The sequence below is a fragment of the Scylla paramamosain genome, chromosome 2, assembly GCF_035594125.1.
Source record: "Scylla paramamosain isolate STU-SP2022 chromosome 2, ASM3559412v1, whole genome shotgun sequence".
NCBI lineage: Eukaryota > Metazoa > Arthropoda > Malacostraca > Decapoda > Portunidae > Scylla > Scylla paramamosain.
Window position 1 is genome coordinate 36318511 of NC_087152.1, and position 27091 is coordinate 36345601.

General features: G+C 38.7%; 2 protein-coding genes and 1 long non-coding RNA gene across 12 annotated transcripts; 1 reads left to right on the plus strand and 2 right to left on the minus strand.

Moving 5' to 3' along the window:
- Positions 1-972: 972 nt before the first annotated feature.
- Positions 973-10190, minus strand: LOC135114330 (uncharacterized). 2 transcript variants are annotated; one of them, XR_010275490.1, is made up of 3 exons: positions 10049-10190; positions 7741-7843; positions 973-2250 (listed from the first exon to the last, which is right to left on the minus strand). It is a non-coding gene; the product is annotated as an uncharacterized LOC135114330 (long non-coding RNA). The 2 variants fall into 2 exon arrangements; XR_010275491.1 differs by having other exon boundaries at positions 7695-7843.
- On the plus strand, positions 9292-18942 carry LOC135114286 (uncharacterized). 7 transcript variants are annotated; one of them, XM_064030174.1, is made up of 5 exons: positions 9292-9503; positions 10051-10162; positions 10842-10955; positions 16396-16732; positions 18320-18942. In XM_064030174.1, exons 1-5 carry the CDS (start codon positions 9392-9394, stop codon positions 18482-18484), a joined length of 840 nt encoding a protein of 279 aa, XP_063886244.1. In that variant the 5' UTR covers positions 9292-9391; the 3' UTR covers positions 18485-18942. The 7 variants fall into 7 exon arrangements, with proteins under 7 accessions (XP_063886244.1, XP_063886247.1, XP_063886268.1 ...); XM_064030177.1 differs by lacking the exons at positions 16396-16732; positions 18320-18942 and adding an exon at positions 13093-13715 and having other exon boundaries at positions 9304-9503; XM_064030198.1 differs by lacking the exon at positions 9292-9503 and having other exon boundaries at positions 10047-10162; positions 10779-10955.
- Positions 18943-19012: 70 nt separating this feature from the next.
- On the minus strand, positions 19013-23938 carry LOC135114306 (histone H3.3A). 3 transcript variants are annotated; one of them, XM_064030226.1, is made up of 4 exons: positions 23520-23836; positions 23201-23410; positions 21804-22101; positions 19013-19821 (listed from the first exon to the last, which is right to left on the minus strand). In XM_064030226.1, exons 3-4 carry the CDS (start codon positions 22083-22085, stop codon positions 19693-19695), a joined length of 411 nt encoding a protein of 136 aa, XP_063886296.1. In that variant the 5' UTR covers positions 22086-22101; positions 23201-23410; positions 23520-23836; the 3' UTR covers positions 19013-19692. The 3 variants fall into 3 exon arrangements, with proteins under 3 accessions (XP_063886296.1, XP_063886288.1, XP_063886302.1); XM_064030218.1 differs by lacking the exon at positions 23201-23410 and having other exon boundaries at positions 23785-23938; XM_064030232.1 differs by lacking the exon at positions 23201-23410 and having other exon boundaries at positions 23563-23837.
- Between the last annotated feature and the right edge of the window lie 3153 nt (positions 23939-27091).

The window sequence follows — 27091 nt, forward strand, 5'->3', positions numbered from 1 at the left end:
AGTGTAACTAACTGTGCCACATTCAGAACAGGCTTATAAAGGCTTTGGTCTGGGAGTTCAGAACTGTTCGGTCCCAGATCCCTGCTGTTTCACCCATTCATTAATTGGTTGTTTAACTTAAATTGACAATAATGCCCACCACTATTAAATCATTACCTTCTAGGAGTATATTTCCAACACTCATGTTTCACACAGGGACTGCCACATGTAGGCCTGATGGTTTCTAGCAGCTTCCCTTATTTTTTTTTATATTCTTATTCTGCCTACATCTTGAAGCCTTTGGTCATTCCCACTACATATCTCACTGCTGCTACACTATGGTTATACAAATCCTTTACACTTGCACACTTCTCTACCACACTTGACTTCATATAATATCACAATTCTTCTCTTACTACTCTGTCAAAAGCCTTTTCTGATTACTGCATACCATATAGAAACCCAGATATATGTGCCATATGCTTCATTTGATTACATTACAAATAGTACGCTCTTTCCCATATATATTTTTCATCCTTCTGGTAGCTTATCCTTTTATAATGTAGCAATTCCTTAACATGAAATGCCCAGTCCTGATACTCTGTGGCTCTGTGGTGCAGTGGCTAGTGTGTCTGGATACAAGTCTGTGAATCCCAGTTTGAATCAGGGCTGGGCCAGTTGGTGCACAGCTCACACAGTTGTTCCTCCTTCCTTCAGACTGGTTGATAAATGGGTATCTGGGGAAACCTGGAGAAGGTAAATTGAGGAAACATGGATGTCGCACTGGCTCTGTGTTCCTGGATGAGGGATATTATCCACCACAGGCTCAAAGGCCAATGAGATGGAAATGAGCACCAAAGCCATGTGTAGCTATAGCATATGCTCCCTACTTTACCTTTACCTGGTATATACTTATACATACATCATTAGATCACCAAAGAGGTAGTGAAATATAAGACTTCATGATGAAAGGAAGATAAGGAAACTTAGATGAGTATATCTGTTATTTTTTCCCATGTAACATATCAAGAATCATCTTCTAGCACACCAACTTGTACCTTTAACAAAGATTCACTCACTAAAAGCTGGCAAATAATGATCATAAATCATGATAATAAAGAGTCAGCTGTTTCAATGAATACATCCATGAAGCACTGAAGCACTAGTGCACAATTATGTACCCTACTGTATCAACACATTGACTAAACCTTTACCACACAGTTACCTCAAAATATGTATGGCTGCTGCATGGCATTACAGCTATGCAAGTCTCAAAACAAACCTGAAAACCATTGAAAAATATCTAGCATAGAGACAATTTTTTTGCCTGGAGTAGATGAACTGTGTGAAGGGAGCACTGAGTGAGAGAGGAATGACTGCAACATGTAAGAGCATTGTGCATGATAGAGTTGAATGGAGAACAACAGTGTTGAGTGCATGAAAAATTATGTGGTCTCATTGATCCCTGGAAAAGGATGTGGGCATACCTGGTGGGGCCCATTGGTACATCTGCTATGGTCTCAGGATTGGAGCAGTCCCATTATGAAGAGACAGGTAAACTAGTGTATGCTGTCAGGCATTGCTATGGATGTATGTTGTCACCTGTGCTATGCCTAAGCTCCTGGGGTGTACTACAGTGGTCCATAAAACTACCCATTTCCATAGGGTTAAGAGTGAATGGTGTATGTGTGCATGTTTTGCCTGGGCCACCCTGTATGGGACTGCTGGCCTGTTATATAGATAGACAGAAAATCAAACAAAAAATGCATCTTCATATTGCAGTTAAAATACCAAGTTTTAGGATTCAAAAGTGACATTTTGAAATGTAAACATTCCAGGAACTGAACCATTAAATGAGATTGATGAAACTAACAATTAAATGTTCCCATCTAATGACAGTTTCATTCCTGAGCTGGAAATTCATTCTTACTTGGCCTGATTGTCAGTGATCCATTGTTCTCTAACCTAAGTAGAGGTAAAAAATAAGTGTTAGTTGCTGGCAATATCCTGGAGATTATCAAAGATCTGATGATGCAATGCTTGGAGATGAACCAGCTGGAGGTTCCATGACAGTTCAGGTTCCAGAAAGGCTGGTCCAATATGGTCTTGCTCCTCTTCAGTTCACACCTTCCTGGAATGAAGCTCTAGACTTGTACTTCAGGTGTCCTTGAAACTGCTACCTGGCAGAAGTCATAGTTGTGGTGGATGAGGCACCTCAGCCAAACTCAGGAAAAGCTTTCCATCTTACAAGATTTAGTACTGGCATCCATTCTGTGGAACATACATCATTTTACTGACTTCACCAAGTAGCTCCCTGTAGCACTTTTACATGCATATGACTGCACTTTGCCTTATAGCTACTCTATAGAGAAAAAGCACCCACCAGGATTGAGGCCACCAACAGTGAACTTGGTGACATTTCTTGTGGAAAAATGTAAAATCACATTTATTACTGAAAATCCATATCCTAGTTATATCCAGATCCAAAGACAACACCAGACAGCTAAAGGGGCGACTGAGATTAAAAGATGACACTATTGCCATTAAAGATTACATCCACATCCTTGGAAGGAGGCTAACTTTCAGTAAATTTTGTACTGCTTTTGGAGAACAGAATGTTGTGGGCCTCCTGACAGGGTGACACTGCAACAATATGTGATGCATCTCCTAGGTGCATCTGGCCTCAAGACACAGTACAAGGCACAGATGAGGCTTGGTATGAAGCACAACTCCCTCACCCACACAGGAGAGCCAAGAATCTCATTAACTATATAAGGCAGCGATAACAAAGAAAAGCAGCATCACTGTCATTATTAGTGTGGGCAACACCAGGAGAAACAGGCATTTAAGCATCAGTACTAACAACAGGAGCAGCACAGGCAAAGGAAGCTGAAGCAGTAGTAACAGCAGCAGCAGAAGCATCATGAATAGTGTAAGCAGGTGCAGTAGGGACAAAATATGCAGCAGCAGTAGGGACAGAAGCAGCAGCACCAAGGGTTGCAAAAAGAAAGCAACAAGAACAGACTAAGAAAAAGCAACACCACCAGCAGCAGGGACAGGAGAGGCAACAGCATACAATACAAGACAATACAATACAGTAACAATACAAGAAAACCAGAATGACCAGTAGGTAAAGTAACATAAGAATAGTAGTAGTAGTAGTAGTAGTAGTAGTAGTAGTAGTAGTAGTAGTAGTAGTAGTAGTAGTAGTAGTAGTAGTAGTAGTAGTAGTAGTAGTAGTAGTAGTAGTAGTAGTAGTAGTAGTAGTAGTAGTAGTAGTAGTAGTAGTAGTAGTAGTAGTAGTAGTAGTAGTAGCAGCAGCAGCAGCAGCAACAGCAGCTATGGTTAATCTGAGCCTAGCCAGGCTGCTGGGAGCACCACAGGAGGGTGGAATCCCTCACTGTGACATAAATTTACTGAGTCATTTGGAAGCTTTAATGCTGACTCAATAGGGAACTTTAAAAGATTAATTAAAATTTATGAATGAAAATGATACTTGGAAATAGGTAGGCATGTGTAAGCCTGATGGCTTCTTGCAACTTCCCTTATTTTCTTATATTTTTCTTGTGTTCTTAGATGCAGTATAGTCTTAGGGATGCTTCTGAAGGAAGGCAGACCATCATACCATTACAATGTTGGCTAACAACCTCCTCCTACAAAGTCTTCACTCTTACACATAAAGGCCTTCAAGCTCAAAGCCACAACAGAAAGGCTGTAGAAGGTATGTGGCCTAAATGGATATGTGATAAGTGACAGCATGGCTGATAAAGAGATGCTCCCACTAAGCCAGGCCATACTTCTGTGACTTCCACTGTGCTTCAGTATGTAACAGTGTATACATATTGCATGGCAATACTGTATAAATAACCTCATATATATGTTCCTATCTTAAATATTTTCCTATCTTGTAATTTTTTTTGTGAATACTGTCACACTGAAACACATTTAAGCATATACTCAAATATAAGGGAGAGACAAAAAAGTTTCTGAACTGTCAAAGCCACATAATACAAAATATAAACAAGTGAGAACCAAAGAAGTCTGAGAATAAAACATGAAGAAAAAGAGAACATGATGAAAATAACAAAGAGATCACTTGTACATATAAGAGTTTTAATCTTATGAAAGACAAATAAATTGAAATTACAAATAACAGGCATGAGATAAGCAATGCAGAGAGTTTCTATAGAAAATTGCATAATGGTAGTGATGAAGTGAAGAGCCAACATAAAAGCAATGCACATTGAAGCATCCATCTACACAATTGTGCAATGAAGAAAACATCAAAAGAAGCAAGCAAAGACAACAGAGGAGATGAGAATGACTATACGAAATGCTTGTAAACTTCCTCTGTACAACAAATTTAGAAAAACAACCCCATATTATTTTTCAAATGTAAAAAAATTTTTTCACACTTACCTGTTTCACATGAATATAGGATTAAGTCCCAGAATTTATTTCCTGGTCCATGATTTATTCCTACATGTACTTGTATTCCTGACCATCTTGGAGATACATCCAACATTCTTGACCTTTTCCTGACCTCTAATCCTTCTGCTCATGCTGTCACCCTCTTTTCTCCATTGGGCTCCTCCAACCACAATCTCGTATCTGTATGCCTTATCACTCCAATCCCTCCTCAGGATCCTCCTAAGCAAAGGTGCCTCTGGCATTTTGCCTCTGCTAGTTGGGGGGACCTTAGGAGGTATTTTGCTGATTTTCCTTGGAATGACTACTGCTTCCATGTCAGAGACCAGTCTTTGTGTGCTGAGCACATAACAGAGGTGACAGTGTCTGGCATGGAAGCGTACATTCCTCACTCTTTTTCTCGACCTAAACCTTCCAAACCTTGGTTTAACACAGCTTGTTCTCATGCTATACATGATAGAGAGGTGGCCCCACAAAAGGTACTTGAGCCTTCCATCACCAGAATCTCATGCACTTTATATTTCTGCCCAGAACCATGCCAAGTCTGTTCTCCAACTAGCCAAAAACTCCTTCATTAACAGAAAGTGTCAAAATCTTTCAAAATCTAACTCCCCTCTTGACTTCTGGCATCTAGCCAAAAATATCACCAATAACTTTGCTTCTTCTTTCCTTCCTTTATTTCAACCAGATGGCACCACTGCTATCACATCTATTTCTAAAGCTGAACTCTTCACTCAAACCTTTGCTAAAACTCTACCTTGAACAATTCTGGGCTTGTTCCTCCCTCTCCTCCACCCTCTGACTACTCCATGCTACCTATTAAAATTCTTCGAAATGATGTTTTCCATGCCCTCGCTGGCCTAAACCCTCGGAAGACTTATGGACCTGATGGGGTCCCTCCTATTGTTCTCCAAAACTGTGCCTCTGTGCTTGCACCTTACCTAGTCAAACTCTTTCAGCTCTGTCTGTCAACATCTACCTTTCCTTCTTGCTGGAAGTTTGCCTACATTCAGCCTGTTCCTAAAAAGGGTGAACGTTCTAATCCCTCAAACTACCGTCCTACTGCTTTAATTTCCTGCCTATCTAAAATTTTTCAATCTATCCTCAACAGGAAGATTCTTAAACATCCATCACTTCACAACCTTCTATCTGATCGCCAGTATAGGTTCCGTCAAGGCCACTCTACTGGTGATCTTCTGGCTTTCCTTACTAAGTCCTGCTCATTCTCTTTTAGAGATTTTGGTGAAACTTTTGCTGTTGCCTTGGACATATCAAAAGCTTTTGATAGAGTCTGGCACAAAGCTTTGATTTCCAAACTACCCTCCTACGACTTCTATCCTTCTCTTTGTAACTTCATTTCAAGTTTCCTTTCTGACCATTCTATTGCTGCTGTAGTAGACGGTCACTGTTCTCCTAAATCTATTAACAGTGGTGTTCCTCAGGGTTCTGTCCTGTCACCCACTCTCTTTTTATTATTCATCAATGACCTTCTAAACCAAACTTCTTGTCCACTCCTACGTTGATGATACCACCCTGCACTTTTCCACGTCTTTTCATAGACGTCCAACCCTTCAGGAAGTAAACATTTCATGCAGGGAAGCCACAGAATGCCTGACTTCTGATCTTTCTAAAATTTCTGATTGGAGCAGAGCAAACTTGGTATTGTTCAATGCCTCAAAAACTCAATTCCTCTATCTATCAACTCGACACAACCTTCCAGACAACTATCTCCTCTTCTTCAATGACACTCAACTGTCCCCCTCTTCTACACTGAACATCCCCAGTCTGTCCTTTACTTATAATCTGAACTGGAAATTTCACATCTCATCTCTAGCTAAAACAGCTTCTGTGAAGTTAGGCATTCTGAGACATCTCCGCCAGTTTTTCTCACTCCCCCAGCTGCTAACTCTGTACAAGGGCCTTATCTGTCCATGTATGGAGTATGCTTCACATGTCTGGGGGGTTCCACTCATACCGCTCTTTTAGACAGGGTGGAATCAAAAGCTTTTCGTCTCATCAACTCCTCTCCTCTAACTGACTGTCTTCAGCCTCTCTCTCTCATCGCCGCAATGTTGCATCTCTAGTTGTCTTCTACCGCTATTTTCATGCTAACTGCTCTTCTGATCTTGCTAACTGCATGCCTCCCCTCCTCCTGCGGCCTCACTGCACAAGACTTTCTTCTTTCTCTCACCTCTATTCTGTCCACCTCTCTAATGCAAGTTAACCAGTATCCTCAATCATTTCTCTGGTAAACTCTGGAACTCCCTGCCTGCTTCTGTATTTCCACCTTCCTATGACTTGAATTCCTTCAAGAGGGAGGTTTCAAGACACTTATCCTTCAATTTTTGACTACCGCTTTGGACCCTTTTTTGGGACTGGCATCTCAGTGGCCCTTTTTTTGGGGGGGGGGATTTTTGTTGCCCTTGGTCAGTGTCCCTCCTACATGAAAAAAAAAAAAAAAAAAAAAAATGTGAAACAGGTTTGGTGTGACAAATTATTTTTTCAAGCACAAAAATATTTTCACACTTACCTGTTTCATATGAATGTAGGAGCAAGTCCCAGACCAATAAATAAAGTCTAAGACTTATTCCTACATTCATGTGAAACAGGTTTTGTGTGACCATGGATTCATATGAAATGGGGCATAAGAAACACAGAGAAAACTATGTACCTTCCTGCAATGCAGAAGTTTTTTACACAAGTAATTAAATAGTAAAATGACTTAGCTCAACTTGCCTGAAACAGCAAGCTGGACTGAGGAACAATTATTCAGGAACTGATCACATCCATGCCATTAACTAAGCAATCAAGAAACATACAGAATATACATTCAACCATAATATATGGCTTACATAGATTAAGAAAATGCCTCTGAATTAGTAGAAACCCCAGTAGTTATGAAAACATTCATTTGGTGATAAGATGCCAAGCTACAACACTCCTTCATATAACATCTTTTTTTATGAAAGATCAATGTAAAACCTGATGGAGGATAAAATGACCAAGGTAACAAATGATCTGGATTACATACCCCTTGATCTCACTAAAATATTGCTCACATCTAATAGCTTTTTCTGGCAGAAGAGAAATTTTGGCCACACTTAACTCACCTATGTAGCTCCTCAAACCATCCTTCCTTATTATTCTCATTGCATATTATAATGAAGGCTCTTGTGTGGTTATATGAATAATATAAATACATGAATAACTAAGAAAACAGAGGCATGTAACTAAATTGTACCTTACATAGAGTTTCTCATTAAACTTTGTGCATTATCTATATTTACCTTTGCTTTAATATCCTTGCTGATGTAGATATCTTGCACTACTCACCCTGCATGCATTTTTGTCCTGCTCTCCACTTTCCTGCTGGTGTGTGACTCAGCAGAGGGACATTGCTGCTCCCTCGTGTGTTGCCTAGTCCCATGGAAGCCTGCTGTAAGAGTAGGGAAGAAATTAGCAACATTATGATGCCCTTGTTTGAATGGTTTGATGTGATGGTAAGATAAATTGGCCATGAGAGGTTTTGCCAGAGACCAAACCTCTGCCAGGAGAATCATAGAAATATGAGTCTGATATTTTTACTGGTTCAGCCAAGATGATCACTAAGGCTTATGTAGACTTTTGGTTGGTCTTGGCTTTCTTGTCACCAAAAGGCAAGTTTTCACTAATGATAATATAATTTACCTCATAAAAATTAATTTACAATAGAAATAATAGATATTATAAAAAATTGTATTAATTTGTAGTTTCAGTTAACCAATTAATATTTCTATGCATTATGTTTTATTTATTAATTTAGATATTGAATCTACTAATTACTATACCTCATTATGCCTCCCCTCCATCCCCAACAATTTTTGAGATGTAACAAGAACTGAGATTTATTTAGTGATTTTATCTTATTCATCATTTATTTAATTAACTAATTTTATTTTATTTATTTACTTTCTGTGGGTAAAGATCTCATTTTCCACACTTACCCATCTAGAAAAAATAAAATAAAATAAAGAACTATGGGAGGAGGAAGGAGAAACTTATGAATGTGATTTCCTGTATCACCAAGATTGTTCTGATAAAAATGAAGGACAAAACCAATAAATTCATTACCAAACCCCATAAAAACGACCAAAATAATTTGAGCTAAGACACTGGATCACTTCAAAAATTGCAAAATATATTTACTATCTACCTCTTGTATTATAACTAACTATTGCCTCAGTAATCATCATCTGTAGTGTGCTGTGAGTCAAGGGTATGAGGATGAAAAGTTATCAGGGAGGGTGAGGGTAAGTAGGGAGGGTAAGGTCCGTCACACATTCAAGATTTTCATCACAACAGCACCAAGAATAGCACTCCTAGCTCTGTCATGATGCAGTTTTGTGATCAATTGTGATGAGTCTCAATGGTTGTAAGTCATTATAGGGTAGTCCTGAATTTTTTGTGCATGCTTTAAAAAATCATGGAGCTTGATGACTATTCAACCCATCATAGTGCTGTCGTGACGTTGTCATGACGGTCATAGGTCTGTCATGACACAATCATAACAGTAATAGTTCTGTTGTGATGCAATCATGATGAAATAAACATTATGACAGCGTCATGACAGAGCTATGACTGTCAAGACTAAGTCATGACAAGTTTAATAGCACGTCATGACAGAGCAAATAATTCTGAGTTATTTAAAAATTCAGAATATTGCATCACGATGGACCAAAGAATGTGTCAAAACAACATTAGAGACAGCACATGCGTCAAGACAGACCTACAAATGTGTCACAACAGCGTCATGACGGAACTAATAGTCACAGCCTAGTCCTCAGTGATCAATTCCTGCAACAGGTACTCCCACTGACAATACTGTGTTCTGGCTATCCAGGGACGCACCCACAAAGATCTCTTCTTTCATTGCCTTTTGGTCGCCTCATCCTTCTTCTTTATTTGCAGGTGATCTCTGTATTTAACTAGCAGTGTCTGGGTATAGATGGTCTGCAGCTTCAGCTCACACCAACATCCACACGTTGTTGTCCGTCTGCAACACACCACCGAGATCCATTGCATAGATGTAGGAATGGTGCAGAATGTGACCCAAGCAGGTATTAGCACAACTGAGGGCTCTGGTGGTCGTCTCATCTCTTTTTATATTTCTCGCGGTCACCCAGGGTGGCATAATTGTGGTGCTATCGTGACAGTCATGACACCGTTGTGACTCTGTCTAGCCCACCGTCACTTTGTCGTGACGGCAAAATTTTTGAAATTCCGCAAATCTTGTAGTCATAGCGATGTCGTGATGTTGTTACGGTCATTGGTCTGTCGTGACGCTGTCATGTCACTGTTGTGACTGATTAATAATCGTTACCAAATGTGACGACAGCACCAAAAATGGTATTCTTGGCGCAGTCGTGACGAGGATCTTGAATGTGTCCCAGGGGCTTAAGGTTTATTTACGGTGGCTCAAGAAGACTAAGGGAGTTCAGAGAAAGCAGTGGGTGGTATTAGAAAGGTAAGGGAGTGTCAGGGAGAAGTTGGGAAGGTCAAGATGAGCAAGAAATGGTAAGTAAGGATAAGGGAAGAGCAGGGAAGGTATATGAGGCTCAGGGTATATAAGGGAGTCATACTAATATATATATTTTTTACCCACAGTTCTTCCTCTGTCAAGGCGCTTCCTCTTCCCTCACTTCGCGTGGCGGCGAAACTCTTCCTGCTTATCGCAGGTCCTGCTGACACGGCTTGACAGCCCTTCTCAACTCAATCAGTTCAGTATAACTTGACAATCCATATAAGACTTCTTTCTTCTTCTTGCGGTTTAAGGTAAGAAATCCACGTAAAAGACGAATTCTTGAGCTCATGACAGTTTGCTCCCGTAGTGTCATGTGTAAAAAGATGTCATGTTACTCAGCCACGGGAATAAAAAAAAATGCACAAATGGTAAAGTAGTATGTTATTTGTCTCTTTCTTTTATTTGAATTATTTAATCAGTTGTTTAAGAAAAAAAAGTTATGCAACTTATTTTTATTTTAGTCAGTAACTCCCCCCCCCCTCTCTCTCTCTCTCTCTCTCTCGAAAGAAAGAAAGAAAGAAAGAAAGAAAGAAAAAAGAAAGAAAGAAAACGTTTCGGCGTCTTAATCAACTTTAGACAAGCTCTAGTGAAAGTTATTGAGGTTTTCAAGTGTGTTTTTTTTCCAGTGATATTTAATAGCCATTTTGCATAAAAAGTAAGAATAAAGCCCTCTATGAAAATGGTAAGGCTGAGAGAACTACAGACCTTTAAGAATAAAGGCCTCTGAAAATTGTCCTGATGGGACAATAAGAGCTTGATGATAAAACCTTATTCTCTTTCGCCTTTCTTCCCATTTTTCTTTAATCAATAGAAAGGTAGATGGTGACCAAAATGGTGACATAACTTTACATTAACTTTCCCTGGCCAACCTCAGTGTAAACAAACGTTATTCAAGACTAAGAAGTGACGCAACCATGGTCTCTTTTGTGCCCGTGGTGAGGATGATGTCCCTCCACGCCCCTCGCGTCACCCTCAAGCCTTGTCACAGGTAAGAGAGTGCGTCCAGGCAGTACATGAGTGACTGTGTACAGGGAATGTTAGGTGGGTGGTGGGTTTACGCCGCCTTATGTAACCTGAAGAGCTTGTCCTTTTTTTTTTTTTTTTTTTTGTGTGTGTGTGTGTAGGTGTGTGTGGTGTATTTGTCACTAGTCGACTGCTTACTAGGTGTACTTTGAGGTTACTTAATTCTCTCTCTCTCTCTCTCTCTCTCTCTCTCTCTCTCTCTCTCTCTCTCTCTCTCTCTCTCTCTCTCTCTCTCTCTCTCTCTCTCTCTCTCTCTCAAGATATGACTGTTGAGAGTGAAGAAGAGAAGACGCTCATGAGAGTTAAATCCATAGCAGTATGGTGGATAGTTTGCCCACAACATGAGTCTGTACAAGTGTTATGGCAACCTTATATAATATGTGTACCCACTTAATTGAAAATGCCCATTAAAATCCTAGCTCCCAACAACTACAATGACTCATTACCTGTATTTTACTGGGCACTAGTGGAGACGTAGGATCCCCGGCTGGGTGGGCCACGTTTGTTAGGTCTGAGTTGCCCCTAACCTAACCTATCCTCATCTGACCTGGTAACACTGCAAGGAAAATACACAACTGGCAACTCAGACCTGTTGGAAGCGGCCCAGCCGGCCGGGGACCCCATGTCTCCACTAGTGCCTTTTACTGTATGGTAAATACTCCATAGATGCAAATTATGATCATTGTAGCATTTCAGTGTCTGATCACAACAAATTGTAAAGTATTTATATAGAGATGTTTACTATTCATTAGTATGTAGGATTTGATTCAGTAGCTCCAAAAGCAGATATTCAGAGCCAACCCGTGAACCTAATTTTGTACTCACAAGGGGAATTGTTTTGTTAATTTATTTTATTTATTATTGTTATTATTATTGTTATTTTTTATTTATTTATTTTATTTTTTTTTTAAGAAAAGTATGTATGCTTGATATATTAGAAATTATAGATCTAAATCGAAAGGTCATTTGATAGTTGCTCTGAGATTAGTGATGGCAATGACCCTCACAGACATTGGGGACACATGCAGGAAACCCTTTCTTTGGTCCCACTAAAAAAGAGACATTTTATGGACTGTATTGACAAATGTTGGTTGGCTTTACTTGGGTGTAAAAATCCAGCTAACAGGCAAGTTTTTCCATCCGAGGTGACATGTCAAGATATTCTTCCTTACCTATACTTTATTTTTTGCAGCTATGGCATGGTTACCTCATTCTTGAGCAGAACTTGAAAATTATGTCCCAATTAGTAATGTCTCTTGTCAAAATTGGACAGTGACAAATGTGAGCTTATGGTGGGGTGAAAGGGATACTGCAGTAGTAATGATATTGCATGAATATACTAATTGCATATAACTTAGGTCTGATTTATTATATTATTATTATTATTATTATTATTATTATTATTATTATTATTATTATTGTTATTCATAAAATATGTTCCTTATATTGCATTCCTTTTCCAGAAAGAAATTGGCATTCAGTAAACCTCATTGCATCCCATTTAACAAATAACTGAGATATGAACATTAATGGTAAAAACAACATAGTTAATTGAAAACAATAAATATATTATATTTACCTTTTTTTTTCAAAAATGTATGAATATGTGTAACAATTATTATTTGTTTGTGAAATTGTCAAGAGAATCAGATGCATTATCATAAGGTGATTTGATAATGTAGGAAGAATGGCAGAAGGAAAGATGACTAAGAGAATATATATGGATATGGTAGATGCAGTAGCTCAAATGGGTACAACTTCAGTAAAATGGAGTAGATGGAGTAGGTGAGTGAGAAGAGAATGAGAGATTTAGAATATGCAAGGGGAGGGATAAATGGAGACCTGTTTTTGTTGTGACCATCCCCCTGGGGAAATTTTTGGTATGTATCAGATATAGATTATTTTCACATATCACAAAACAATAACCGTAATTCAAAATGACATTGACCTTCACATGTAATATTTCTGTATGATGGATTACTATTTATATACCCATGTTTAAATGTTGTGAGGTGAGAACTGCCTCCAGCTCTTAATTAACATAAGACATGACCATCTATAATGAGCGCTGTGCCCTAACAAGATCCATTTACACATACCAGACTCTGCCGCCAGCTGGTCCATACGAGTTACAGGTACAAGAGCACCAAAGCCTCTGAAGAAGAAATAGATCTGGACCAACCGCTTAAGTTTTCCACCAGTCGAGCAGCAACCTGGAAGGCGAGGGACACATATGGCGGCATGGTCACAGAGGACAAGATGCCGTGGTATCAGCCGTACGTGGTAGCCATCAGCCTGTCAACATTTCTTCTGTACTTCTGTGTGTTGCGTGAGGAGAATGATGTGGACACTTCTCTGAACATGAGCCTTTATGACCGGATTGAAGGACTGGAGAAGAAGCAGCTGGAACTTACTCTGGAAGAATACATCCAGGCTGGAAAGGACACTGAACCTGTTAAAGCTCGCCTCAAGGAGCTCAGAGAATCTAAAACAGATTAGATGGATATAGTAAAGTCACTGCCATTATGTGTACATTTTCATTCATCATTACACAGCCCTGTATGACCCACAGTTTCTGTGTGGTTATGTGTCACATCTGTAATGAGTCATAGTACCATTTGTTAGGATTGGATGGAGGTGTTTGTTATGCAGCTTTGTAAATTTCATAAATATGTATATTGAAAACTGTATATTGTTAATATATATAGCAAGAATCAGCTACTATCATTTAAGTTTTCTTGCATCATCCTTACAAGTAGTAAGTGTTGCAACTGTTCCTGCACATCATAAAGAATATATATATATATATATATATATATATATATATATATATATATATATATATATATATATATATATATATATATATATATATATATATATATATATATATATATATATATATATATATATATATCCTTCATAATCATCAGCCTTTCATTTCTCTCATGTATATATGGTCAAAATAAGTCTCCATTTGTTCTTGATTGAATGTAATGAATGAACAGATAGATGGCAAATACATTTAACACCAGCAAATACAATGCACTGTGGTATGTATTTAGCCTTGGTAGAAGAAATACACATAAAGAATGAGGCTCTGGTAAAATCAGAGGGTAAAAAGATACATAGAAGTCATACTTAGTTCAGATCTCTGTCAGAGAGAACAATATATAGGTAAAAGCCAGAAATGTAACTAATAATACATTAGAATTAATCTCATGTGTTAAAAGTAGAAGTCATGAAATAATGTTAAAGGTATATTTTGGCACTGGTAAGACTTTGTTTAGATCATGTTGTGCAGTTCTCATCTCCATATTATAGGAGGGATATCAGTCTGTTAGTGTAATGGAGAAAGATTAAAACTTTTGATACAAGAGATACAAAGTATTGCTTACATTTTTTTTAATTTACATTTATTATTGAAGCTTAGATTATGAGAGAATCTGAAAGAGGTATTCAAGTGGTTTAAAAGATATGACAAGGATGATAACAAGGATGATATAAGCAAAATTTGTTGGGTTAGTAATCAGGACTGGGCTAGAAATAATTGGTTCAAACTTGATACATAAGATTTAAAAAAAATAGATAAATAAATAAAAGATATGAAGAAAATTGATTCTCAAATAAAATGGTTAATGACTGGAATAGATTAAGTAATCAGTTTCTTTATACAAAGTCAATAGGGAGTTTTAAAAAGAGATGAATTTATGGTTTGGGATGATAGGTTAATACAGGTAGGAATGTTTTAAACAAGGACTGCTTTATGTAAAACTTAGTCTCTTGCAGTTTCCCTTATTTTCTTACTAAATTCTTGTCCATACTCTCCCCTCCTACACACTTCATCCTCATCAGCCTTTCATTTCTCTCATGTATCCAGTTCTTTTATCTTCCACATTCTACAGGATTCAATCATGCTGCACAGCATCAGTGTACATTTTATATGCCCTTCTCATATCACTTTTCCATCATCTCCATCCTAGGGTGTTGCATTCCATCTCCTCAGATGTTCCACATTTCATTTTTAAATGGACATAATAAATCTTTCATGTACACTTTCATTACTTTAATTATCTGTCCTAATCAACACTTCTAAAGTAACTTAGTCTCTGCTGCCTAAGTCTTATTTCATCACATATTGCTTCACTCACATGTCAATGTTGGCACTATTATTTTATCACATGATGTAGTGCCTACACTATATGCATACTGGCTGTTCTAACACTCATTAATCTAAAATATCTAACTACATCTACCATGTAGTGCTGTTTCTTGCACAGTTCCTTCCATACTTCTATGTTTGCATTGGACTGAATCTGGATACTGAATCACTTGGGTGCTGACTTCTCAAGCTTAATAGAATGGTCTGCAGTGTACAAGTTTAGGGTATAATTTTGAAAGGCACCACATCTTAGACTATGTCTGTGAAAAGCAAATATACAACTGCATCTTCATAAATTTTCATCACCATCCCCTTCAAATTAGTCCTCTTATTCAATGATGCACTACTCCTGTCATTTCTGTCATGCTTGTAACAATCTCTTAAAGCCATATTTATAATGTGTCAAGCACTGTTTGCAATTTACAATAGATCTCCATATCTGAATGGTAATTGTTTGGAACTTTATCTTAAGAATAAAAAAGAAGTCTTAGAGAACTAAATCTGATAAACAGATAAGATTAATTTATGCCAATTTTTTTAGTTCTTATGGAAGCTCATCCTGGCTTCTCATCATACTCCTGTTATGTTTAGGCTTCCAGTTGATTCTTTCATTGGTGTTGGCCTACTTATCGCTTCAAGGGTCTCTGTTGCCAAATTCCTGGGTATGGGACAGAATTTAATGTCTACTCTCCACTTAACTTTGAGATTCTCTATGAAATTGCAACTGAATATGTGAATGTGCATCACAAAATTTAGTGCAACACAGGCCTTGATGATGGCAGCAGGACACCATCTGACTTGATCTCTTGTACTTGTAGAAACTCATAAGCCAAGAGATTAAACTTGAAGGCTGGATAAAGTAAGCTGTGAGAGGCAGCTTCATTGAGGATTGAACATCTGATGCAGCAGTATAAAATAGATAGCCATAGATGTTGGCACTAGATGTATCATCATATTCTAAGATAGCTAGTTTTCTTTAGTCACTACACTGACTTAAAAGAGTCCTTGTTCCTGCTACAAGTGCATTTCTGGCTTTGCATGTTTGCAACAGAAATGGTCTCAGAACTTTTTTGATCACTGTAATATATATATATATATATATATATATATATATATATATATATATATATATATATATATATATATATATATATGCTCTTCCCAAAATCAATATGGTTTCAGTATTTTATTTATTTATTTATTTTTTTTTTTGAGTGGTGTTGATGGATGTCGTCTGTTACAGGGCCCTGGGTCCTGGCTTCTCTACTTGGCACAAGCTCCCTATCACCCTAAACAGGGTATCCTCACTCACAATACTAAGAATACACAAAAGTGATGGAGTACTAGGTGTGCGCCACATAGCAGAGTGGCACTCTAAACGCGATATCAGAGGACTCACCCAGATGGAATCCCTGGTGGTGACCTTGTCCCTTGGTGTCTTCTTGTTATACTTCATGTGGCTGCGAGAACCCAGTGACATCGATGAATATTTGAACCAACCCATCTGGAAGCGTCTGCCAGGCATTGACCCAGAGAAAGCTGAGCAAATGATGGAGGTGGACAAATCCCTTGGTTTGCAGGTGAGGTTATTATGATAGTCAAGGGTTGCTAGTATTGTTCTAATCTTGTATCTCATGCTAGGATAATATGAATACTCTGGCATTTTTATTTCCAGTTTGCTTTGATCTATAATCTTAGATATATCTTAAATATTTTTTATTCCTTTTGAAAGGTATAATTCCATCCAACTTCATTCACACTCCATACACTTTCTCTTTGTGCATTCTGTTCCCTTAAGCAAGGATAATCTGTCAGTATTTTACGCAACAAAACCTGCTCATCAGAAATCACACTTGAAAATTACTAACTTACCAAATTTCCCCCATCACATGAAATTAATCAGATTTGTAATTAACAGCTTCAGCATGTTGCCTTATATTAAATACTATTAAATACATACTAGGACAAGGCAGTTCATTGATCTATAAAGTATAATCTATGATCTATATATATGATCTATAAAGTTCATAGAAGTCTTTTAGAAGCATGCCAATAGTAAAAGCTTGGAAAAGCTAGTATCAGTCTCAAGTTTGTTGTACATGCCAATAAAACTGACAGTAATACACATTGCTGAAAGTTCACAAGAGTGCATGAAAAGGAATTTGAAATAGCATGCTGAAGTTTTGGCCACTCATACTCTACAAAACATCCAAGGTTATAAAACATTCATGCAACAATGGCTTACTTTGGGATAAAAAAAAAATAGAACATACAAGCCTGACTGCAAGATATCTAGCACCTCTTTCTCCTTTATAGCAACTCATTTTACAACTTTGTCATTCCCATCAGGTTCTGCAGCAGTGGTGTCATTTGCAGACTCATCATACCCCCTTGCCCTCTGCTTTCTATGTACTCTCACTTCATCCTCAGCAATGGTATAGCTCCATTCTAGACCATCCTTTACAGCAAACCCTTCTGTCCATACTTGCATGTGGTACTTCTAATCTCTTCACAATTTGTCTACCTTCCTCATGAACCTGTAATAGTTTTATCCCTGCCACATCAGTTTAATCCTGTAATTTTATAGCTCTTGCCATATATTTCCTGTTAACCTCACATTTCTGACGTCAAATCTAGTATTTTCTCTCAACACCCATATCATTATAAAGTTCCCTGCTCATTCCTGAGACTTAGCCCCTTTTGTTGTTTCATATTCCATCATCTAGCTCAACACTGCAGTCAGTACCTATCACTACCTTGCAACCAATGGAAATTCATCCTGAATCATCTATGTCTAATTTTCTTCCACATTTTCTTAATCCTTAAATTTCAAACCAACACAGGTTCCTTCATCTGCAACATGTAACCCTTGTTATTTAAAGGTTCAAAACAAGTACTTTCCATTCTGAACTGTATCTAAGTTTAGTCAAAAGATAACCTTTACAGCATCATCTTAAAACTATTTCATCCCATAGCTGCTGGTCATTATTTAGTTAAAATCATGTCATGGAATGAGAAAACCATACATTCAAGAATTATCTGCTTGGGAAAAAAATAGATAAATAAATGGGAGCCTCCCTTAGTTAAATTCCTGTAAAAACATACCAATAGATTGACATTTCAGCTGTATATTTAAGTTGCCACTAATATTTGTACCCAACTGACAGGTTGATTATACTGAGCTTGAGCAGTACAAGCAAGAATACTATGCTGAACAATTTGATAAATTAAATAAAGAGAAACAAGAGAGGAAGAGGCACCAAGCGCTGCTGCAGTCAGTGTCATCCAACAGAGCAATGTCCCACAACTCTCAAACACCAACTAAGATTTGAGATTAATGTTGAAACCAACAAGAAAATAATCTTCATGCAACTTCAAAGATAGGTTAAAAAGGCCACTGCCAAAGTCCCGTTACAATTTTCATTATTATAATTGCAGGTAACAAGCCATCTACACTAGGCAGAACATGTTACATGTGGAATGGGATGCTGAATTTTTCATGTAAAAAGACTAGAATATATAGGTAGAACACACACTACACTAGATCTAGGCTGAGACAAGGATGATGTAAAATGAAATGTAATTGGACTAGGTCACAGGACCTGATGAAATAGGTATGGAAAATATTTAAAAAGTTCTTGGGAAAGTTTTATAAAACAATGCTAGTTTCTATGTAAATGTTGATTTCAAGTCCCTTGCCTATATGTATCTACATATGTATGGTGCCTGGGACACAAGAATCTCTTTATTGTACATAATTATAACATGTCAATAAAGTTTTCTCAGAATCTTTTTTTTCTAATTTAGCATAACCCACTACTACTAACACAACCACCAGATACTTAGGAACCAAACGTCAATTACATGTCAGAAGTTTATTTTCGGTGTAAATCTACAGTGCAGAACCAATAACAAGAGAAATCCAAAAGAGTGGCATAGGTAATAATTTTATTTTAAGAAACCCAGGCCACCTGATGTAAAGAGACAGGCATTAAGACTTATAACTAAATGTAATAAAAACGACTTTCCCACTACAACTAAATAAGATCATGAACACGAATGACCTCCACACTGACAATACAAATACACGACATTGTTCCCAGACCAGAGAAAGAGAGGAAAATAATGATTTCTTGTACTTTGGAATATTATTTGTGATCACATAACCTACACAAGAACTGTGTATTCTAAATCTTTTTAATTTATTTCAGCAAAATCACTGCCAGACTATTGTAAGTAAAAGAAACATACCAGAGGCAGAATACACAGCTCCAAACACTGCTGTACACACAAAATAAATTAGATTCTCTTGCATCACAATTTTCCACTACGGAGCAGTCCTTAAAAGCTGCTCTAGTTTAAAAAGAGTACAAAACTAGTGCCAGTTACTCACTGCACTCACCAGCACTTCAAAAGTCAATTCAAAAGGGAGGAGGATCAGCGTACCTAAACGTAAACTTAAAAACATTCACTTTGTCCATGGCAGTATGTAGCTTAGGAGGTTATGTCTTGAATGAGCACAACAGGATGAGGGAACACCTTAAGCGCGCTCTCCACGGATTCGTCGTGCCAGCTGAATATCCTTGGGCATGATGGTTACGCGCTTTGCGTGGATAGCGCACAGGTTAGTATCTTCAAACAGACCCACAAGATAAGCTTCTGACGCTTCCTGCAACAAGAAAGACACACCATCAACTCCTGCCTTAACATTATTTTAGTGTCAAATTGTACATCATTGTTCATCCTGGCCCACCAAGAGATGGAAGTATCTTGAAATATCAAGTGACGTGCCTACATATGTGCAAAAACGACCACCATAAGGCAGAGCACAATATAATAAAGTCTAACTCAACTCCAAGCCAATACCCTTGTGAGAAGCATACATGTATGGTTATGCATACAGCAAGACATTCACCAAGACTAAGGCAAAACAAATCTTAACCCCTAACACGAGGAAGCAAAACATATAATGACAATGACCAAACTGCATGTGCACAAACATAAATTAATAAAAACAACTTCCACAGATACTGAGCCTATTCCATTACAACATATATGGAGTGGGAAGAGTACCATTTTTGATAGTTCATGGCTGCAATTGTATGCAAAACTGCCATGACCAAAATCTAAAGTGGCCAGGCAATGGCACATTTAAATCCCAATGAAGGGTACAAAGCAAAAATTAAGGACAAAGCAAATGTCCACATTTCGTTAAAGCCACACCCAAGTGAAACACTCAATACTATGTATGGACCACAGTAATGGACTTTGCATGCTTTCAGCAAAGGCTGTGTAGTCCTGACTGTCTATGTATTGTGTTTGGCACATGACATGCCCTGCTCATGTAGTTTTCTTCCTGTGGTTGTAGTTGAGAAACCTACATTTCCCGATGCAATGGCAAACAATACTCTTTCCATTCCCATCTGGGCAGCTGACACAGCATATTATTGCAAAATATTTATTGCTAAATCTGTTAACTTATTAGTGCTTCCCCTAAGGGGTAGGGTTTCAAAGGGCACCAGGTGATGGCTCAATAAAAGGCTAGCCAGATACATGAGACAACCATGGCCATGGCAAACCATTCATACCATGAATATATCAGCTACAACCAGAGTTCATTGGTTAGCTGGAATATACAACTTAACACCCCAGAGCCACTCTAGAAATTTATACAGTACCTGTCACATCACATCCCAGTTACTACCAACCCAGATTAATTAGTAGTGCTGTAATTTCTTCAGAGCCTTCAACAAACCTCAAAATACATCCCACAAAAGTAATTATCCATAATAAAATAAAGCATGATGACTGTTACTCATCCACAGAAACAAACTGATCCTTCATGTAAATTCTTATCACCAACTGAACAATTAAAAAAAATAAACAAATAACGAGTGGGCATATCCCAGGCCCAGCTCTACTCTTGTATCAAACAGAAAATACAGAAGACATGGTAAGATAGAAGGCAGCCACCCTCACTTCAGGAAGATACCAGCCCTATCAAAGAAATCAAATTAAATATTGTACACATCTTTTTTTCCCCCTTACCTTTACACACATAAATCTGTAAAACACTCATCCTTTACCACACTTGAAATTATATCCTTAGTATGTTTTCATACTTATAATTTGCATTCTGAAAATCTTAATAAAAATAAAATAAATCTTTAAAACTAAATGAAATCCATTGATGTTAAAGATCAAAACTAATAAAGTTTAATAATGGTATGTTCTACCTTCACTAAATATTCAAAACTCCAGCAAAAGCACTTTTTTTTACTATGGTGAGAAGTTAAGGTTTCACATCTGAAACACATTGCCCAGCATGTATGAATCAAATCACTATAGCTCTAAATATCATGTACATCTTGCACATCATCAATACTTAAGGCTTAACTTCATTTCTCCATCCCCATGTGTTCCTCACTTGGCATGTGATTTATTTACTCTTTACATAACGCACTCAAACACTTCCAATGACAAAATAACTTTTGAAACAAGTCTGCCCTCTCCAACAAGTAACACCAGCCTCCACACACCTTCAAACTCTGGTAATTTAACTCATGTACTTATTCTCTGCCTTTCAATTGTAGCACCTCTATCAAACCCCACCACTTGCTATCCAGACAAGAGCAGCCCACAATGCCTCACCTGCAGGGCACCAATGGCGGCACTCTGGAAACGCAGATCAGTCTTGAAGTCTTGCGCAATCTCACGCACCAAACGCTGGAAGGGCAACTTGCGGATCAGCAGCTCAGTGGACTTCTGGTAACGACGAATTTCTCGCAGAGCCACAGTACCAGGACGGTAACGATGAGGCTTCTTCACACCACCAGTGGATGGGGCACTCTTACGGGCAGCCTTGGTGGCCAGCTGCTTCCTGGGAGCTTTACCTCCAGTAGATTTACGGGCAGTCTGCTTCGTACGAGCCATGGTTCACACACTTCAGCTGTTGGGATGCAATTAGTCAGTGGGGATGTGTGTGTGTGTGTGTGTGTGTGTGTGTGTGTGTGTGTGTGTGTGTGTGTGTGTGTGTGTGTGTGTGTGTGTGTGTGTAATACAGAAAAGAGAAGTTTTTGAATAGCAATACCTTGACAAGCAAACTAGTCCAAAGACTGCTGTAATACATCAGCTGCACTGACAATCAAATAGGTTTGTCATAAGACACCATAACAAATAGTAGCATCATTAACAAGCATGACAAAAAGCTAGTGAAACATCTTCATAAAACAAAATTAATTATCTATAAAACCAATGGCTTCAAGTGCTTATTTCTCCACACCTCGACTGTCTACCACCTTATGTGATGAAACACTTTTCCTGAAATACACAGGACACGTTCATTGCTACCCTGGAACCACACAGGCACCAAAGTACTAGTGAAACTCCTGGCCTTCCTCTCCCATCACACCAAGGTCATAACGCCTTGACCTACACCTATACCTATTCTCTACTGCATTACCTTCACATCCTGTGAAGGTAATGTGGCATGCATTATCTAGTGGTGAAATTACGGAATCTCCAATCAAATAAACCAAACAACCCACAGCGAGACAACAATCGAGATTACTAAATGAAAATGTCGGGGCCTGGGAGCTTGTCCAGTGAGGCTGTCATTAGGTATACGAGGCTAGGGTTAGGGAGTGCTTCGGGAGGAAGGGATGGGGTCCGTGTGGTTCTGGGGTAACTTTCAGTAATAATGGTAATATTTAAATGCCAATTGCAACCGTTATCCTTTCACAATCAGGAAACGTTAATAGACGATATTTGCTCTAAGATGAACTATTTCTCAACTAACACGTGTTTTACACGTTGGGCAAACAAGAATGCTTAAGTAGGTCTGATAACGTAACTTGCACAGAACCGTTGAAACCGTTTTCTCTCCCTTCAAGCTGGGGGGAGGGGGTATTCCCTCCCACAAGTCACGTACACACGCCTTGATGGCTCGTACACTCTCCAAAAAAAAAAAAAAAATGCAGTTTACCTGTATCAGGGGACGCAAGAATATCCCAAACACAAATTAAACAGCACACCACATCTAGCCTCACCTTTCTTGGCCAGCACGACGTCCTGAAACGCGGGGAACACAGGGCACCGAAATAATACCTATTTCAGTGGTGCTCGCCTCTCTAGTGTGCAACTTTACAAGAACGGTTAGCCTGGCGCTGTCTACACTAATACGTCACAGAATCTAGAGACTATCCAAGATGTCGCAACACGGCGCGGGAATACGTTACGGAAGCAGGTGACCTCAAATCCTGTTTGGAGGGAAAAAAAATTTCAAAAGTACCGGAAATCCAACTATGGTACCACGCTGTTACATCCACAAGCAACCAACACACACCACGGGGCACCTCTGCCTCATACCTCGCCTGCCACACGTGCCACTGAAAATCACCCGCCAACATACTGGTAATGGCCGTCAGGAGCTGAGAAGACGCGGGCCGCCATCATGGCTTCGGGTAAACAAAAGATGGCCGCCTCACGCTAATTGTCAGACTTTCACAAAGTTGCACTACCACGGATCACTTTTCGACGTGCTTGAGGCTTCCTCAGCGTGAATGTTAGGTGCACAGCAGCACCCCGGCACGGTAATAAAACCTTATTTGCACTAATATGCAACGTGTCATACCTGAATGTCGGGACGAACACGTCTACTCTCCACCACGATTCAACTGACAATGAAGACCAAAAGCTAAAACGGCCTAAGTCCCACTATTTATATGTGGACTGACGTCATCATCCCACCGAGCCGCGCTATTGGTCCCAGCTTCTGGAATGCTGTCTTCCCATTGGTTACAATAACGGCACCTGGGATTGGTCGGAGACCTTCCGTTTCTTTGCGCTGATTGGTAAGCATTCTGGTGCGCTGATTGGTTCAAGGCATCAGTTCCTGATCCACATCGGCTGAGGCAGGAGCAAGTCCTCGCGCTGTAGCCTTAACATGTTATATTCTACGAAAAACACTATGTTAAAAAACAACTGTACTTTCTCCCATACAGTTAAGGTACCAGCGGTGCCTGTAGTCTGTACTCACGGTGCAAGAACCGATTCCCGGGGTGTGATCACTGATGTTCACCACAGGGGTGCTGGAGTGGAGAAATTTGTTTTACAAGAATATTTAGCCGATCACACGAAATGGTAGAGAGTCCGCCATAACTGTGTTTGAGACAGTCACGTATTGCGGCGGGACCCAATACCTGGTAGCGGCCCGCTCCTGCTGTCCCGACACCTTTCCGTCCACCTGTCCCTTGCCTCACCAAACGAAAGAATAATGCCATACCGGTACTTATTCATTTACGTAATATGATACCATTAATTCCTACACACCCGGGAAAGCTATGGTGGGGGCGTGGACCTCACTGAAACACTATACGATATTGTTAGCATGGTAATCAATGGGCTTCCTACTCATTCGAGGGTTTTACTGCCGTCTCAATAGTGAAGGCATAATTCGCAGAGCCAAGTGTAGCGTATAGTGGTGCCAGTAGTGGCGTAGTGACAGGCGTACACTCACACCTCCACACTCCCGCCACCACTTTACCGCCCCACCACATCACACTTTTTTTTTCTTTCAGCTTTGTGTCCTCGGCCACCAACAGCTTCCGTGTATATATTAATCACAGGCTTTTTTTTTTTTTCCTTTTTTTCGTCAACTTACAAGCTTCCTGTATGCATGAAGTTCATATTACACCCTCTAAGGAACTTAACATTTCTTGTATATAAATTGACTATATCCAAGATACCGTAGTCATATTCTTTAAGTACAAAACGGGTGAGGCCACGATATAAAACGGGTAAGGCCACTTCATATTTTACCGGAAACGTTTCGTGTTAGTTATTCTACACGAAACTTAGTAGTGATTCACCGTGGCATTTCCTCCCTGGCCTCCCTTGCTTATATTTTTATTTATTTATTTATTTATTTATTTGTTAAGGTGCGTATTTGGAGAGTAATACTTTAAAAATGCGTAAGGGAACGAATAACCAAGAAATATGTTTGGTGGGATAATTTCTAAATCCCTGACTAGCAGAGCAATAGCCTATTAAATGACACTCAGCCCTCCTCCCCTCCCCTCCTCTCTCTCTTTCTCTCTCTGCATAGCACAGTTTTTTTCCTCAAGGTCACGAATAAAAAATGAAGAAGCACCTTTATCACAGATCGATAATGAGCTAAAGAAACTAATATCGATCGTTCTATGTAAAACAAATGCTAAATCAACACATATACCGACCTTCTCTTTACCTACATAACATTACTTTTTTTCTTGTTTATTGTTGGGTGCCATTCCGCATGTGAAAGTGTACTAAGGTGATTGTAGAGAGAATGTGTGTGGCGTTACAACTCAGATAATGGCATAATAATCACAGCTACATACAAGTAGGCTACTTTACATACAATATTCTAAGCCCAGATAGCTACCTAGGTAGTCCAATTATTTACTTACACATGACACTCATCTCAGACCTCTACGGTAATCACGTCTCATACCTGACACCCTCCCTCAGATCCCCACTCACGTTTCATATCTGTCCTTGACCACCTCTAAAAAAAAAAAAAAAAAAAAAAGGAATGGGGCAAGAAGCCAGTAGGCTTACAAGTGGTGGTCCTTTTGTGATACATACAGACTATCCTTCCTATTCATATATTTGTTCAATCTTCTCTTCAAGCCCCGAATTGACTTTTCACTAACAATTCGTGATTACTAAGAGTACTCCACTTATATGCTACCCTGTTCAATAACTAATATATATATATATATATATATATATATATATATATATATATATATATATATATATATATATATATATATATATATATATATATATATATATATATATATATATATATATAATCTTGTTAAATATAATTTCAATTTCAGGTACGTTTAAATGTAAATTCATAATACTCACGCCACTTAATTATACTACTACTACTACTACTACTACTACTACTACTACTACTATTACTACTACTACTGCTACTACGACTAAGATGATCACGCAATCCTATTTCTGTTGTTCTTATTGTTGTTGCGACTGCTACTACTACATTCACAAAACCAGATCCACTACGCACATACTTGTTCAAACCAGAAAACGTAGATAAAATAGACTTTACCTCACCATGTCCCCAGCTCCCCATGCCAACTCTCCATCCTGCATTATTATGATCGCAAGTATACATCACACGCACACGTTCACACATGTGCAAGAGAGAGAGAGAGAGAGAGAGAGAGAGAGAGAGAGAGAGAGAGAGAGACTGTGTGTGTGCGTGTGTGTGTTTGAGTGTGTGCTTTTTAAAAGAAAAACTGGTCACTTTTCACACCGGAAACGGACGTCGGGATGACATCATCAAAGGCTACACACTAGTCATCACTTTATACAGAAAAAAAATAAATAAATAAAAGAAAAGAAAAAGAAACATTATTGTTAATCCTTTGACTGCTAATGGTTCTAGAATGATGCCTTTCTTTATTTGGATAGTCCTATACGTTTTGGTGGGTGAAAATTTAATTATAGACATTAAAATGTTTGATCTGCTCATATTACGTCAGTCATGTTTTTCGATATAATATTCTAAACTTGCACAACGTTTGTTAAGCCCGAGGGGAGGCCATAACAATCATATTTTAAATATTCAGTACTTCTTAGTTCTAAAAATAATAACAAAGAAGTGATGACGCAGAAAACCGTGTCATGACTCATTTAGTTGGAGAAAGTTTCCTTCTTGAGCGGCGTATGTTCCGGCGTTCAGCTGGGGGCGGCGCTTGAGTAGGCACCCACACTCATGGGATGCTCAGGTCATAGGGAACACACACTGCTCGCTGGGTCAGATGAAGCATTTTTGCAAAAGGATAGGATGCGACTCATGTGTCGGATAGTAGCTATAATAATAAGAGGTCAAATGAACAAAACATTCGTTATGTCCATTT

Coding starts and splice junctions, on each gene's coding strand:
- LOC135114286 (XM_064030174.1), top strand. CDS start 9,392: ATGGTCTGCAGCTTCAGCTCACACCAACATCCACACGTTGTTGTCCGT. Junction 9,504..10,050: donor GCAGAATGTGACCCAAGCAG/GTATTAGCACAA, acceptor TTTTACCCACAG/TTCTTCCTCTGTCAAGGCGC. Junction 10,956..16,395: donor ACCCTCAAGCCTTGTCACAG/GTAAGAGAGTGC, acceptor CGTCTGTTACAG/GGCCCTGGGTCCTGGCTTCT.
- LOC135114306 (XM_064030218.1), bottom strand. CDS start 22,085: ATGGCTCGTACGAAGCAGACTGCCCGTAAATCTACTGGAGGTAAAGCT. Junction 19,822..21,803: donor CCGCCATTGGTGCCCTGCAG/GTGAGGCATTGT, acceptor TTCTTGTTGCAG/GAAGCGTCAGAAGCTTATCT.